The 14,642-nt window shown below is 52.2% G+C and overlaps 7 protein-coding genes across 7 annotated transcripts; 3 read left to right on the top strand and 4 right to left on the bottom strand.

Annotated features, from left to right (window-relative positions):
• Positions 1 to 333: 333 nt before the first annotated feature.
• Positions 334 to 2,640, top strand: CC1G_08247 (hypothetical protein; the record flags this gene model as incomplete). The annotated part of the gene is made up of 5 exons (XM_001839328.2): positions 334 to 878; positions 939 to 1,173; positions 1,236 to 1,931; positions 2,323 to 2,426; positions 2,480 to 2,640. The coding sequence occupies exons 1-5, from the start codon at positions 743 to 745 to the stop codon at positions 2,638 to 2,640; spliced, it is 1,332 nt and encodes a 443-aa protein (XP_001839380.2). The 5' UTR covers positions 334 to 742.
• A 405-nt stretch (positions 2,641 to 3,045) lies between these two features.
• Positions 3,046 to 4,578, top strand: CC1G_08246 (hypothetical protein; the record flags this gene model as incomplete). Its single annotated transcript, XM_001839327.1, has 1 exon — positions 3,046 to 4,578. The coding sequence occupies one exon, from the start codon at positions 3,046 to 3,048 to the stop codon at positions 4,576 to 4,578; it is 1,533 nt and encodes a 510-aa protein (XP_001839379.1).
• Positions 4,579 to 4,794: 216 nt separating this feature from the next.
• Positions 4,795 to 6,267, top strand: CC1G_08245 (hypothetical protein; the record flags this gene model as incomplete). The annotated part of the gene is made up of 1 exon (XM_001839326.1): positions 4,795 to 6,267. One exon carries the CDS (start codon positions 4,795 to 4,797, stop codon positions 6,265 to 6,267), a length of 1,473 nt encoding a protein of 490 aa, XP_001839378.1.
• Positions 6,268 to 6,495: 228 nt separating this feature from the next.
• CC1G_08244 (hypothetical protein) lies at positions 6,496 to 7,292 on the bottom strand (the record flags this gene model as incomplete). The annotated part of the gene is made up of 2 exons (XM_001839325.1): positions 6,496 to 6,978; positions 7,044 to 7,292. 2 exons carry the CDS (start codon positions 7,290 to 7,292, stop codon positions 6,496 to 6,498), a joined length of 732 nt encoding a protein of 243 aa, XP_001839377.1.
• A 1,149-nt stretch (positions 7,293 to 8,441) lies between these two features.
• Positions 8,442 to 10,235, bottom strand: CC1G_08243 (nucleolar essential protein 1; the record flags this gene model as incomplete). Its single annotated transcript, XM_001839324.2, has 7 exons — positions 9,809 to 10,235; positions 9,223 to 9,731; positions 9,003 to 9,144; positions 8,882 to 8,949; positions 8,787 to 8,829; positions 8,541 to 8,725; positions 8,442 to 8,480 (listed from the first exon to the last, which is right to left on the bottom strand). The coding sequence occupies exons 1-7, from the start codon at positions 10,119 to 10,121 to the stop codon at positions 8,442 to 8,444; spliced, it is 1,299 nt and encodes a 432-aa protein (XP_001839376.2). The 5' UTR covers positions 10,122 to 10,235.
• Positions 10,236 to 11,084: 849 nt separating this feature from the next.
• Positions 11,085 to 12,449, bottom strand: CC1G_08242 (hypothetical protein; the record flags this gene model as incomplete). Its single annotated transcript, XM_001839323.2, has 1 exon — positions 11,085 to 12,449. The coding sequence occupies one exon, from the start codon at positions 12,447 to 12,449 to the stop codon at positions 11,085 to 11,087; it is 1,365 nt and encodes a 454-aa protein (XP_001839375.2).
• Positions 12,450 to 12,906: 457 nt separating this feature from the next.
• Positions 12,907 to 14,365, bottom strand: CC1G_08241 (hypothetical protein; the record flags this gene model as incomplete). The annotated part of the gene is made up of 2 exons (XM_001839322.1): positions 12,907 to 12,931; positions 12,990 to 14,365. The coding sequence occupies 2 exons, from the start codon at positions 14,363 to 14,365 to the stop codon at positions 12,907 to 12,909; spliced, it is 1,401 nt and encodes a 466-aa protein (XP_001839374.1).
• Positions 14,366 to 14,642: the final 277 nt, after the last annotated feature.

A 14,642-nucleotide genomic window follows, 5' to 3' on the forward strand; every position in this document is an offset into this window, starting at 1 on the left:
CGGCTTGTTCTAAATGACAAGATCAGTTCCGTCAATTCGGCTTCAATATTTAAATAATTTACTCCGCGATTCGAGGTGATAACAACAATCTCCGCTTAATGCCTTCTCCTTTGTTTCGAGCAAAGAACAAGGTACCTCCACCAGCTATGAGACAGCTTCTCGGCTTCCAAAAAAAATCGGAATCAATTGCGAGCCTAAAACGCGCACCGACGGCGGGATCGCGTGTTTTCCAAATCGGGAGTTCAGGGGCGCATCAAAAGCTTAGTCATCCCTGATCGTGTCACGAAGCGCGTGAAATCCATTCCCGCTTACTGCGTGTCTGACGTCGACCTCGACAATGGCGACGCTCGACTACGTCGACATCCCGCCAGGCGCAACTCGTCTGCGCTCAAGCCGCAGCGCAACTTCGACGGACATTAGGCCAGCCCCAGCTGTATTCACGTCGCTCCCCAATCCCGATGCATCGTCGTCCTCGAACAATGGTTTCAACCCTGGCCATCGAGCCCGGATGTCATCTTTGTCGCTGAGCGCGGGCGTTGGAGGTTTAGCGTCGCCCACACTGGGATTCATACCCCAGCTCTTACTCTCCTCGTCCTTCCCTGGGCTTAACACCGATTCCTCACACGACGATTCGAATGGGAGTTCAGCAGGAGGAGACCCGGTCGTTTCGAATCCACGACAAAAACTCGACCCGGAGAAGTATACGTTGTTATCTACGAAGGACCCGCTATCGTTACCGATAATGACCAACAACTTTAAACGATTTGTATCCAAGATTGGGCCTGTGTTTTGGTTGCAAGACCGGATTGAGGAGATCGTTCTCTGGAAACGAGGGTGGAAGGTCACGCTAACTTGGATGGCTTTATACGCTTTCTTATGTGTGTCTCACTCCATTACTCTTTATTCAACTAACCACTAACCGGGCTAATCAATACTAGGCTATTTCCCTAAATTCGTACTTCTCCTTCCACATGCAGCAATAATCGGGATTATCCTATCAACATACCCTTATCCTCCTTCAGGGAGCCCATTCTCACTGAACACCTCCGCGCCCTCTTCATCCGACCCAAATGGCCAAGATACAGCGCACCTCCACGCGCCAGCGACGGCACCTGAAGGCTCTATACCCTGGCAAGCCAACATCCAAGGTATCCAAAACCTAATGGGAGCGGTGTACGTATTACCTCCTTGTATTAATACCCGAACTTAAATACTGAAACTCTGAAATTGGATAGCTCGGATTTATTCACAGCAGTCGAACCCTACGTCTACCATTTTGTCTTAACACCCGCCCACCTGCGCGAACCACCTTCCTCCCGTACTTCCCGCTCCACCACCTCAACAGCGTCAGGGGGCCAATCCTCTTCCCACTCTGTACCTCCCACGCACTCCCCCTACACACCCCACATCCTCATCCTGCTCACAGTCACCTTCCCCCTCCTCGCATTCCTCATCTCCCTACCCACCTTCCCCACCCGACTCGTATTCCTCTTAGGCGGCTTGGCACCGTTTATGGCTACCAACCCCTTGGTCCAAAGGGCTGTCAACAGGCTACGCAGCAACCCCCTGGTGGGCGTGGCCTTACGCAAATTCGTACTCGAGAAGGTGGTGCCTACCATTCGCACTGCAATCTCAATAGCACAAGAACGAACGCGGTGGCTGGTTAGTTTCTTGGGGTTGTTCCTCGGGCGTGGTCTCGGTAAACGCCCATCATCCCCTCCGAAGCAAATCAAAGATGCAGGGAGTCTATTCGGACCCGGGGCAGGCACTACAGGGCCAGGCACAGGCAGTACCAACGAAAAAGATAAAATATCCCTACTCCTCAAACAACCCCTCTCCACCGTCGTACAACGCATAATCGACAACGACAGGCTCACCGACAAGTGCTGGAATTCGGAGATGTGGGAGGTGGAGTTGTGGGAGAACGAGAGGTTTGGCGGGACGCCGTCGTCTTCCTCGTCGGACCCGCTGTCCCCGCCGCACTCGGCTTCCTCGTTTATTTCGTCGTCACCGCCGTCGACGGCGTTGGTGAATGGAAAATGGAGTAAAGCAAATTTAAGACCTAATGAACGGAGTGCGTGGACGAGGGGACGGGATGGGGGGAACGGGGGTGGGACGGGGGTTGAGGTTAGTGGGGAAGTTAGGTACGTCATGCTTTTTTTATTTTGCTTGGTGGTGGATTGCTGACTGAGTGCCTTTTCCCTTTCTCGTTTCCATGTCGTTCTTCGAATATGGCTTCTGTTGCAACAACTAAAAAATCGACCGCGCTCGACCAATTGACTGCTCACGAATATCTCTCACCGCGAATACTTCCAAATCCAGTAGCAACCTCACCTTCTCACTCGCCCCCGGCTGGTCCTTTGTCGAGACGGAAGATTGGAGGAAGGACGTGGTGGGAGAGTGGAGTGGAGTTGGTTGTGATGAAGGTTTGTTGCTTTATTCGTGCGCAATATAATGAAGACTGACGAACCATCGACAGACGGCTGGGTATACACCAACGACGCGTGGTTAGGCGCACGTCCAGCACCGTACACCGCGGGTGGAGGGAGTGTTACACGCAGGAGGAGGTGGACGAGGCGGGTGTGGTTTGATGTTGAGTTGGCTAAACTCGAGGAGGGGAATGGGAAGAGTGCCAAGTAGGTATAAAACTCGAGTCGGAATTCCAGAGTGATTGTGTAGGATAATAGTTACCTTACTTTACATACCCTTAGTTGGATAGTGTCAGACTTCTGCTCGTGTGTTGACGGCGACTCCCATGCTCGGACCATTGCCAAATCTCGGCATCCATCACGGGCGCTTATGTCCGGCGCCAGGACGGTTGGAGTCCAGAGCGAAGGTTGGGCCTTGAAAAAAGCTTTTGTGGGCCCGTGTCCAAGCTTCTCGTGTCAGAGCGTATGAGAGCCTCGCACGTTCATAAAGTATAAAAAGCTAAGCCTCTCTCAGATTTTTTCCCTTTCACGAGTACTACCCTCCGAGTCGCCGACCTAAATAATTAACGCCTCGCAAATTCAAATGTCTTCGCGTTCAAGGCCAAACTCTACCACCATGTCCCAACGCGCTCTCCGAGTATCAGACCGATCTCGAGTTCAAACTCGCCCCCAAACCGAATTGCTACTGGAGGCTCAGGCTCGTCGTACACCTCAGCACAGACAAGGCCCACTCGCCTGCCTCCCCGCCGAGCTCCTCTGCGAGATCATCCTCCACGCCAACTTGATCCATGAAGAGGGAACCACCGTTTTCGAAGTGATGGACTACATGAAAGTTTGTCGGCGGGTGTACCAGGTCCTCAAAAACTCTTCCGCACTCTGGACTCGAGTCTCCATGTGCGTCAAAACTCGCGAGGACGTCGCGATGCTAAGTAAGGGCATCGAGTATGCCGTCGAGAGGTCTAAATCGCGTCCGTTGGCTTTCTCAATTGGCTTTGATGACGCGCTTGTGAAGGAGGAGGATGTGGTCAGGGTTGCAGGAGAGGTCTTCAAGGTCGGTGAGAGGTGGGAGGAGATATCGGTTGGGTTCAGGTTGACGTGCGACGTGGCGCACATCCAGACTTGGATCTCCGAACTGTCGAGGCTGACTTCTCTCGCGGGCTCCAGTCCGTTCACCAACGTCCAAAGCGTCGCTCTATTCCGAGAGGTCACCCGCAGCGTCGTCCACGACCCAGCGCTGTGGCCCCTCAAAGATATATTCCCCAACGCCCAACTTATCCAGCTAGAAGATATAGAGTTCCACTCTGCTCACCTGCTTCCAGCGCAGCTCGCCATCCCAACGCTTGAGATGCTGACTATGACCGTTCACCGCTTGAGGGACGTGCACTCCGAGACGTCCTGGGTCGGGGATGTCTTAACCCACGCTCCAGGATTGAAAGAGCTTGACGTGTGCGTCGAGCTCGATGTAACGCACCTCCCGCCTGGGCTGACATCGCCGCCGAGTTCCAGCGCTCCCGTTGCCACTGGCAGTGGTAATAGTAGTATCGTGCCCGTCTCTGGTGGTGCGACGCCAAGGTCCTCAACGCCGTCCCCTCGCGTGCATACATCTCTGGAATGTTTGTCTTTGGGCCAGGATCGCAAATGGACGGTAGAGGAGATGCGGGGCTGGGTCTATCCAGCACTTAAACGTCTCGAGCTGCTCCACCACCCTTTTCTCACCCTTGAAGACGGCGCTCCCGGCGCCGACATCGATATCGTCGGCGAGATACTCGCCATGGTCCAGCTCTCCAAATGCCGGCTGGAGTATTTGGACTTGAGGTATATGGGTCTACCCAACGAGGAGCTAGTCCGTCTCCTAGTCGCACTTCCGGATCTGAAATGGGTCGAACTCTACGTGGCGGAGGAGGTCGACGAGAGCCTTTTCACTATGTTGCGGGAGAGGTCGGCGGGTGACGAGCCTGTTCTCCCCCACCTGCAGTGTTTGGGTGTGAGGACGTGCATGTGGCCTATGCACGGTGCGAAACACACTTTTGATACTCAGTCGTTTGTTGATTTTGTTGAAGATCCTAGGAGGATGGGGGATGGACCATTTGCGAAGCTTCAGGGGGTGTGCTTGATGTTTGATGAAGAGGTTAAGTATAGCCGGAGCTGAGCGTCGAATGTTGCGCGCTTGGTGTATAGTATTCTCTGTGTACAATTATACTTTGTAAAACGATGTGTTCATCTACGTGTGTTACCTTCCGGAAATCCAAATTGATTGGCCAATGAACGGTGCTAGAGTTTTCGAGACCATCTCCTGCCAAGTTGGACCTTCCAGCATCTTGGCAACACAAGACCAGATGGGACCTGATGGGCGCTTATGCATATCATGGTCAAGGGCATTGAAGGCGCATTGACACCTGGTCAAAGCGTATTCCAACAAAGGTCTTTAAAGAGCTGGCGGTTGGAAAACGCCGTTCAACCCCCGCACAGTTTGATCATTCAGACAATGGATCAGCAGGTATCAGCACGCGCTCGATCTCCAGTCGAGTTACAATCTCTATCTGTAGAGCTTTTTATCGTCTTCGTCGCTCTCGCCAATTCAGGCCCCAACGGTATATCCGTCTTCGACGTCACTGAGTACATGCTAGCCACCCGACAGAGCTACAACCTACTCTTCTCAATTCCCGCACTCTGGACACAGGTATACTCCACCCTGTCGAACCCTAACAACGTCGTTGATCTTCTCACCGGAATGGGTCGTGCGATCCGATATTCCGGCGAACTCCCCCTTACACTGCGTCTCAAGATTGACACGGAGATTACTCGAGATCACCTCAACAGTATTACCCGCCATATTTTTGTGTCTGGATCTAAATGGCAGCATATGTACGTGACGTTTCGAGCCCAGTCTCCCGAGTTCTGCGTTCAGAACTGGATTCCGCAGTTATGGAAGGTCACAAGAGACGCCAATCCAACTACGACTCCTTTCACGAATGTCCGAACTTTGTCTCTAGATGCTTTGGCCCGGGCAGCCATTGGCTTCCGTGGACAGCGGGCAAGGTGCGACGTTGGATCTTGGCCTCTCTGGCAGCTCTTTCCTAATCTGCGGCGCCTATTGTTACTGTCCTTGGATTTTGGATCAGTTCGTATGCTGACCACTCAGTTAGCCATCTCGTCTCTTCAAGAGCTGACCCTTTCGGGATATTTCTACGAGTCTGTGCCGTACATGGTGAGGGAGCTTCTTGCCAACACTCCGCAACTGAAGATGCTACGCCTTAGCGTGAGGGAGGAAACGATCTATCCCGCTTCGGATTGGACGCTGAAACCTCTTCGACACGCTGCCCTGGAAGAGTTGCATCTAATTGGCAACCTGGATTTCATCGTACGCCAGTTGAGACCGTTGGAATGTCCGTCGCTCTCCCGCCTCTGCCTTGGGAACTTCGCGAGAGGCGACGCCAGTGGGAGTAGCATTGTCGCAGAGGTCTCTGCGATGGTCACTCGGTCGCTGTGCCAGTTGGAGACTCTCGAGCTGGACTGGTTTGACATGCCCAGCTACGACATGGTCCGCCTACTCATTGGACTCCCTCGACTTAGAAGTGTCAAGCTCTGTTTCAGGGATATGCAGCCGAACGACAGTCTTTTCGCAACGCTCTTTCGTATGTCTGCAGATGCTTCGTTCTTGCAACAGATGGACTCTTTCCAGGTTTTGTCGAATATGGTCCCCTTTGAATCCTCCTCCCTCGTCGAATCATTCGCCAAATTCGTTGAAGATCCTCGGAGGGGCGGTGATGGTCCCTTTGCTCCTCTTCGCGTGGCAACTTTGAAGCTCGGAAATAACCTCGTCTATAGTCTTTCGTAAGAAACATTAGCTGGGTTCTCTCGCATGTTCTCACTCTTTTATATCAGACAGATTACCTGACAGCTGCAAGTTAGACTTTCCTGCCTACTTTTATAAATTTAGAATAAATATGTCATTTCTAGCGTGGCTTATGAGGATTCTGTCTGTGAGATATATTCAAACGTTGGAAATTAAATGCAACTGCAGTAGGTGAACGACTCACCGCATTACCTCTTTCCATCAGACCCTTCACCTGTCCCCCACTCGTGCTCCAAGGGACTTGAAAGCCAGAGAATCCAGTTTATCGACCAGATGCGAATCGTCGATGAGTACGATGACTTGGCGCGACTGCGGAAACTCCGTCTCGTTGCAAAGAATGCGGTCCATCGGCGTCAAAATAGTTTCTCGCTGAAGAAACGACTCCACGTCCGCTAGTAGGGGCCGTTCTCCCGGGCTCGGAGGTTTGAAGGCAAGCCAGAATACGAAGGTCTTCAGCTGGAGCTCCCCTTCCCATCGCTTTCCCAACTCTTCCAGGCTTGCAAGAATCTTCTGGAAATCGTACTTCTCAAGATGTCGACACGTTTCCATGTGAAGTGTCTCCAAATTGGGGGAGAAAGTAAAGGTAAAATCCTCGCGGGAGAGCCATGGATGCGTGGAAGGGTACGAGTGAACGCATTGAGCCAGTCCGGATAATATCGAAGCCCAATCAGGTCCCACAGTGCGGCCCTCAAGCTGGGGGAGACTTCCAGCTTCCAATCTAGGAAGGCCCTGTCGGTGGTGATGGAAACCTTTCTTACTTGAACAAGAAGTGCGAAGAGGGTGATAAGGTCCTGCTCTGCAGCGCATATCCAGCCATTCTCTTCAGGATAACGGACGCGCTTCTCCCAACTCTTGTGGATGGCGATGCGCTGGATATTTCGAGCCAGATCTGGTCGGCCTTCGAGGACTTCGAGGAGTCTCCTAGCCGAAGAAGGGAGGTCGATAGTAACCGACGCAAACAGAAGGAGCTGGCGCAATGCAACCAAGTGCCGTTCACCAAGCTGCATGCCTGGAGGGTGGGTTTGTCGTTTTCCAGTTCCTTGACGATAGCTCTGGAGCGAACCCAGAAACTGCTGGTACCCTGTGTGGGACGATTCCCAGAGATTCAGACGGGTACGGACGCTGGGGAGTGTCAGAAATTAGAAATGGCTCCGGCTCCGTGGTCATTGCTGTCGAGGTTCGTGGTGGAAGCAGAGCTGCACGCAAACTGCACGAGTCCCCTGCGATCAAAGCATCAATCCGGATGCCGGTCCGGATCAATACGGCGAGCCCCTATTCAAACCGTGCAATCTCCCACCGACCCCCCAAAGGCACGACTTTATTCCTTCACCGAGCAGACAGCCCACTTCATCGAGAACCACAGAATCAGTCATACATGAGTTTTATATATACGTATACATATCACTATAATAATCAAAAAACCAGAGAAAGAAAGGCCTGAGGATTAATAGGGGTACAAATACAGCATAGGTTTTTGAGCAAGTCCAGTCGCAGTCCAGGAGTCCGAGGGTCCGACTACGAGAAGCAGTTGGGCGTAGCGGACAAACCGATAAATGCGACCTTAAACCAGAGGGAAAGGAACATTGTCAACGCGCAGCCGGGTGGTTGGACAACCGAAAGCGCATTGGAAGAGAAAAAAAACGGGTGGAAGGAGAAAGAAAAAAGTAACTTTTTCTGCGAGTTGAAGTGCAGATACCAGAAAGCAAGGGGGAGAGGATTGTGATACAGTTGTTGAAAAATGCAAGTGTTGAACGTGTCAGCGGTTGGGAAGTCCTCGGATATTGTTGAAATGCAGGTGTTGAACGTGGTTCAGTGTCGTCGGGACGTAAGCAGTCGGGTGTAACAGTTGGATGCCGCTTGAATTGATGAAAACTATGGCGGGAATGAGATGCCAAGAAACTGGATGTGAAGTGGATAAGAACGTTGGTTGGATCCAGGTGGAATTAAGGAGGCTGCGGGAAGTGTTGTAAAGGGGTACAAGAAACGTGCAATGGGACGAATATTGAAGACAAGTTGACGGAAGCGGTCGCGGTTCTCCGATGCCATGAACCAGATGGAGGAGTCGTTGAAAGGTGTTACAAAACGAACGTGACCATAAAAAGAAGGAAAACGAAGAACTGCATAAGATAAGCCGCAAACCGTTGGCGGATCTGGGTTTAGACAACGTCCCAGAGTTCTTCGAGTGCACAGCAGAACTGAGAGAGGAAGCGAACGTGTCAGAACAGGAGGGTAAGAGGGAATGTCGAATATCTGACCTTCCCGCAAGCGACGCTAGCGCTGAGAGGGTAGTCGCTCAAGCTGATCTTCGTATCGACGTAGGCGTCAGCGAAGTCATCCTTGCCCCGGGCCATGGCGCCGACAAAGACAGCGATGTTGTGTGTTGTCGGAAGGGTTGGCAGGTATCTGGAGAGCCGCTGCGTCGGTGCGTCACCGGAAAGAGCTTGAGAAGTAGGAGTTAACATTGACCCAACAGTCAATCAGGATGCCTGGGGTAGACGTACTGATTTTGATGGTGTTCGGGGGTAGATGATCAACAACGGGATTCTGCAGAATCAATGTGAGTTGGTAAAGGTGATGGGAGCTCAGAAAGACTCACTTTGATGACCTTAAGAAGTTTCTCGGGTCCATTGACACCTCGGATCGAGAGCTTGTGAAGGAGTTGGACTGTGATGGGGTAAAGTAAATCAGCATGAAGTAAGTAAGCCAGAGCTACGTACCCATCAATCCACTGAACCGTTTGAAGGTTCGAGGAATTCGAACATGGGGGTTAACCTCGATGAGGACACCTTTGGCTGTATGGATATAGACTTGCAGCAGTCCGGCCTTGTTGAGAGGGGAATCGAGCAGCGTCAAGAGGCACTGGGGAATGGAACGATGAGCACAGCCGTATGTCATACAAATAGGCGAAGAAGAGCGAAAAATGACACGAAAACTCACCTGGTGGGTGATGTCAGGTCTAGCATCTGCGATGTCCCTGCCCGTCTTCGCCAGAATACCCTGGTGATCGTCACAGTTCAACAAAGTATATTTTGCCTCCCCATCCTTTCCATTCCTCCCTTTTCCTCCACTCGACGAGACTTTGTATGCCTCCAAGCACGCCTGTTCGAGAATGACATACAGCTTTCGCTGGGAGGGGCCTTTTGCGACCTGTGCCTGGACGGGAAGCATCGACGGGTTGGCGACGGGTTGAATCGGTGTGTAAGGGTTGACTTGTTGCGCTTTTCGTGACTTGGACGAGGGCAGAGGGCGTGTTGGTCGAGACTCCCCGAACTCCCCTGACGGTTGTCGCTGCTGAGCCTGAGCTCGAGGACTGGCGTCGTTCCCAGCCAACGACTTGCGCGAACCATTAGCAGCGGCCTTGGACATTTCTCGATTGTTGTTTTTCAAGATTGTGACGGGGTTTGTTGGAGTCGGCGCAACTGGGGAACTCTCAATCTTATCGTGATCTAGTGGTTTTCGGTTTATTCATTAGTTTTGTCATTTTGGGTTTTCTTTATTACTTTTAGAACCGCGCGAATTTTACCTGGAGCTGTCTCGTTAACCTCGTCGGCCTGGTTCATACCCACGTCCCCATCTTGGTCCACACCACCATCTCTTTCCCCCTCTGATTCCGAGCTTTGCGTTGGGCTCCTCTGGCGTCGGCGTTGAGCAGGCCGTTCCCCTGGAGATGACTTGGGTCTCGGTGGGGGAGCAACCGTGGTTCCCCAGGTGGTTCGAACCAGGGAAGACCCTGAGGACCTGGCTGGTGCTGGACTGTGAATCGAATGGTCGCTAGTGTCCATCGAGTTCGAGTGCCTCCGACGGCGAGCTGGGATCGTCGTTTTTTCGGTGCTCATTGCTGGAAGCGGCCTTGAAGCGTCTTGGGTGTCGATACTAGACTCTTGGTCGTCGTTTTGGTCGTGAAAATTCAGGTAAACGAAGGGACTATGGAGGGCCGGCGCAGAACCTGGGGAAATGAAGGAAGGAAAGTCGGGAAAAGAGGTTGAAGAGTTCGTATGTAAAATCGTTGGGCCCGACTCTTCGTCCATTCGCACCGGTCCTCCGAATCATTCGGAGGCACGTGCGAACCCTGGTTCGGTGGCTGTGCACCACTAAACTCTGTTTCCTCCTCGTGTTTTCAGTGTTTTCCTTCTCCGTTAAACAGACGACTCCACTGTGACTCTGCAAGCTAAACCAAATTTGACTGCTCCTCATCATTCCTAATGAGAAAACGGGTAACTAACTCACCGGCAACGAAGCAGAAAACTGGGAGGGTCTCCGGACCATCGCTCCTGCTTATCCATAAACTTACAAACCAATACATGCAGTCGCAGTCTCTATCGCCTCGTGGCCAGCAGGGAATGTCCTTATTTACGAGAAAAGGGCACACAAGCCCTGGCGTTTTATTGCGCATACTGGTTACCCTTTGCCCAGTCATATAATCCCCTGTCACAAATTGACAATGCTGACTGAACTTTAAATAAAACGATATCCGAATTGAAAAGGCCGAAAATTACGATCCCTGTCAGGCGAAGCTGTCTCTGTGAGCAGGGCAGAATTTGAAACAGGGTTCTATTCAAGTTCGGCGCCATTGACAGGCTCGGCAATCCGGACGAAAGAATTCATGATAGGGCCGCCATCGGCAACAAACTCATGGGTTTCATTCTAGGAAGGTAGATTAATAGATTAGTAGACTTCATTTGTTCAATAGCCAAATATACCACCGCTGGTAAGAAATGCATACACCCCAGAATCAGAAACGATTAGGTAAAACAGAAAGGAAAGGAAGGAAGACAAAGAGACGGACCCAAAATCAAAGCTCAGGGCCTGACCTGAGAGAACACGACACCAGCCGGCTGAAACGCGAGCGTGGCTTTCCTAAGCCGAGCAAACGGACCTTGACCAGACCTCCTCTCATCCTGGACAAAATCAACAAACCCGTTCGATGGGAAGGTGTACGGCGTCCCCCCTGCTCGCTCTGGAATCGTCGAAACCGAGAGCCGTTCCAACCTAGGCAAAATGGGTTCCGAATTTGACCTAACCAAAAGATCTGCTAGGAACCCACCATTCGCTCCGCCTCCATCTCGCAGGATAAGGTAAATCGTACGGAGATGGGGCAATTCGACGAATAGGCGGACTAGATCATCGTTGGAGAGGGCAAATTTCTCGAGGCGGAGGGAGGCTAGCCGACATCGAGATCGACTGACCATCTCGAGCACCTCCCCGACGAGATCAAATGGCTCGGGTGGGTTAGCCGATGTATTCCTACTCGGTTTCCACTTGAGCACGAGGCCAATGAGAGAGGGACAATTCAGAGACCGAAGTTGGTTCTTGAGAAAATCCTGGGGGCCTCCCAAAGTCAGCCGTTCCAAGCAAGCATGCAGCGTGATAGCCAAAGGGGAATCTCCTACTTGACTTGGCACAACCCGATAATTAACCTCCCTCGCCTTGAACTTGAGCACCCTCAGTCCGGGAACCTTCTCCAGAATATCTCGCACCAAAAACGTCGAGGCCTGCCAGAAAATACCCACCAATTCCAACTCTTCAAGACTGGTAATAGCCAATTGCGCCCCCAGCTTGCATGCGTTCTGGAAAGAAGCATTGACCAGCCTCAGTTTTCGAAGGTTGGGAAAAAGTCGGGGGAAGTGCAAATGTTCAACGTTGTAGGGTGTTAAGCGACCCAGTTGGTGTACACAAGCGTCCGTTGGGTCCATATTGAGTTCTTCCATGCGGGTGAAAGGAGACGCCCCTCCAGCTACTTCGGTGAGTGTCCAGAGTCCCAAAATCCAAGATTGAGGATGGGACATATTGCACTCCCCGATAAAAGTGATCCTCATAATTCGCCAACGGCTTCCGGAAGAAAAGACTCGACGGACGACCTGGTTGAGCACAACGACGGAAGGGAGAGCAGTGACCGAGAAGACCAACGTGAGGGGCAGGGTTGCAGAGTTCTCGAGAGCTTGATCAATCCCAGCAAGGATGCTGGTCAAAGCATCGGCTTGAAGGACAAAAGCAACGCGAGTCCAAAGAGAAGGTGTTCCAAGGATAACGTCGTGGACGCGCCGAGAGACGGGGAGCAATCGAGACGCGTCCCCAGCGCTGAAGCCAACGACGAGAGAAAGAGTATAAACGAAAAGCTCGACGGGGAGATCTGCAATTGCAGACCGAGTGCGTGGTTGATCCATGTGTCTTGATGGAATTTAGAGTTACACCCCAACAGGAGTTCAGCCGACTATTTATCCACGGACTGGGCGAGGCGCTTTGAAAGACATGCCGTTCAGAATCCAGCTCAAAGCGCATTCAGGGCGACGCGTCCCTTCCGATGCCAAGGCCCCTCTTGCGGTGGCTAGGGTGTCAAACTCAGCCAAGTGGGTCAAAGCGCTGTCAACCTTGAATCAACCGGCCATTGCCAGTGCGAGAAGACCGTGCTTGGACAAAGGAGGCCGCACCTGCGTGAGCGATACCAGCAAGAGGATGCTTGGATAGTATTGTGGCACTTTTCTCACCAAGTATCAAGAATTAGAGCTCATATCCAACGCAACACGGCGATAACATCCCATGAACGACGGTCCATTCTTGATGATTTCAACATGCGATAAGCATTAAGGCGAACAGGCAGGCCAGATCTACCACAAGCTCTATTCAAAGATCGTCGCCCTCGCGGAATCTGTCGAGTGAGATTTTAGCTGAGCTTTTGATTATGTATACGACAAAAAAAAACTCACTGTCGCACTTCCAGGATACCTCGCTTATTCAGCCCAGCAAGCGATTTCTTGACTGTAGCCTCCAACCTGCGCCATGCTGCGTGATCGGTGTAACGACCGACTTCCCGCACCTCCGAGTCGACCAGCACCTCGACCAATAAGCGCACGCTTTCCAACTTCGGGAGGGACTCCTCGTTCCCCAGAATGCCGCCCAGTCTCCCAAGCCACTGAGGACTTTTGAAAAGAAACGTTTTGCGGAGATTGCCTTCCAGACTCGTGCAATCTATGTCTTCCGTGACGCTGACGATGAGAGTAAAGTGGGAGAGCGGAAGGGGTGGTGTTTGAAGGGACAGCGTGGAAAGACCTTCGAGGATTGTCGCACCGTGGCCGCTATTCCAGGCCGGAGGGTATACCAGCTCGGCGTTCATATGGAGGGTGAAGCTCGTGAGGCGAGGGAAATGCTTCATATCCATAAGAATTGGATCGAAACCCCAGTCCACATGGAGGACATAATGTTCCACCCGAGTAGAGCAGAATTGTATAACAGATGCCCATACCGCCCGCTCGTCATCGGTCTCATCTGGCATTGTACCAATGGTAAGCTTTTGGATATGGCGCAGGTTGAGGGTCTGAGCCTGCGAACCCCGGGAATCAGGATCCGATTCAAGCTCGGAGCCCTTGAGTAGGACTTGCACGGCCTTTGGAGAGTCGAACAGATCAAGCGCCTTCAACGTCGATACCTGCCCACCACCGACAAGAGTGGCCTTTTCAATTTTTTTCGGAGGTAAGATCCGAACTTCCTCTTCCTCGTCTGCCACGTCCACGGTGCGCAGTTCCAGCGCTTCCAAGTGGTGGTAGTGCCTGAAGGGTGTAAGGTCCATGTTCATCATGTCTACCAAGACAATTGACTTGACGTGGGGCTGCGAAAACAGGTTGTAGAATGCCGTCTTGACGTCTGGAGGGATGAAGGACCAATTCAGGAACCCAGGATGGCTTGACAACCGGACTACGTGCACAGAGGTGAGCAGAGGAAGAATGTAGGCGATGTCCTTTGAGGATTTGAGCCAGCCATCGGAGTACTTGCTCCTTTCACTCTTTGCATCCTGGACGATGTCGACGACTTGGACTGCCCTTGCGAGATTCGGTTGAGCCTCGAGAAGCTTGCGGAGTTGTTTGCATCGGATGTTCGGTTTGGGTGCCCCAAGTAGGACTTGTCTGTATATAAGCTCCCGAGAGGGCTGTGACCAGGCTTTGTTAACCAGAGAGCATGCCTTCAGCGCCGGTTTGTCGTCAATCAACTGGTCGACAATTAAAGAGACGAGTTCTGTTGGGAGAATTACTGTTGGGAGGCCCTGTACGGGCTGCTTAGACGCTGTCAGACGGGTAGAGCGTCGCATTTGTGCAGCCAGTGCGCGGACCTTGCGTGCTGTTGGGGTAAATTGGCGCCTCGTCGTCGTTGGTCAGCGTGCAACGTTCAACGATCAACATGGGTAGCGCCCACGTTCACCGTGGAAAACATTTCAGACTCCGCTTGAACATCACGGCGAGGCGCACTGTATTCTTCGAGCGCTTGGTCACCTTGCTTTGACCATATGCAGTTGAACTTGCATCATGAATATAGGTCTGTACGATCATTGTGGGAACTGCCAACAGTACAAGTCAAAGTGCGACTCT

This window comes from Coprinopsis cinerea, assembly GCF_000182895.1.
Source record: "Coprinopsis cinerea okayama7#130 chromosome 5 map unlocalized cont3.5, whole genome shotgun sequence".
Taxonomy (NCBI): domain Eukaryota; kingdom Fungi; phylum Basidiomycota; class Agaricomycetes; order Agaricales; family Psathyrellaceae; genus Coprinopsis; species Coprinopsis cinerea.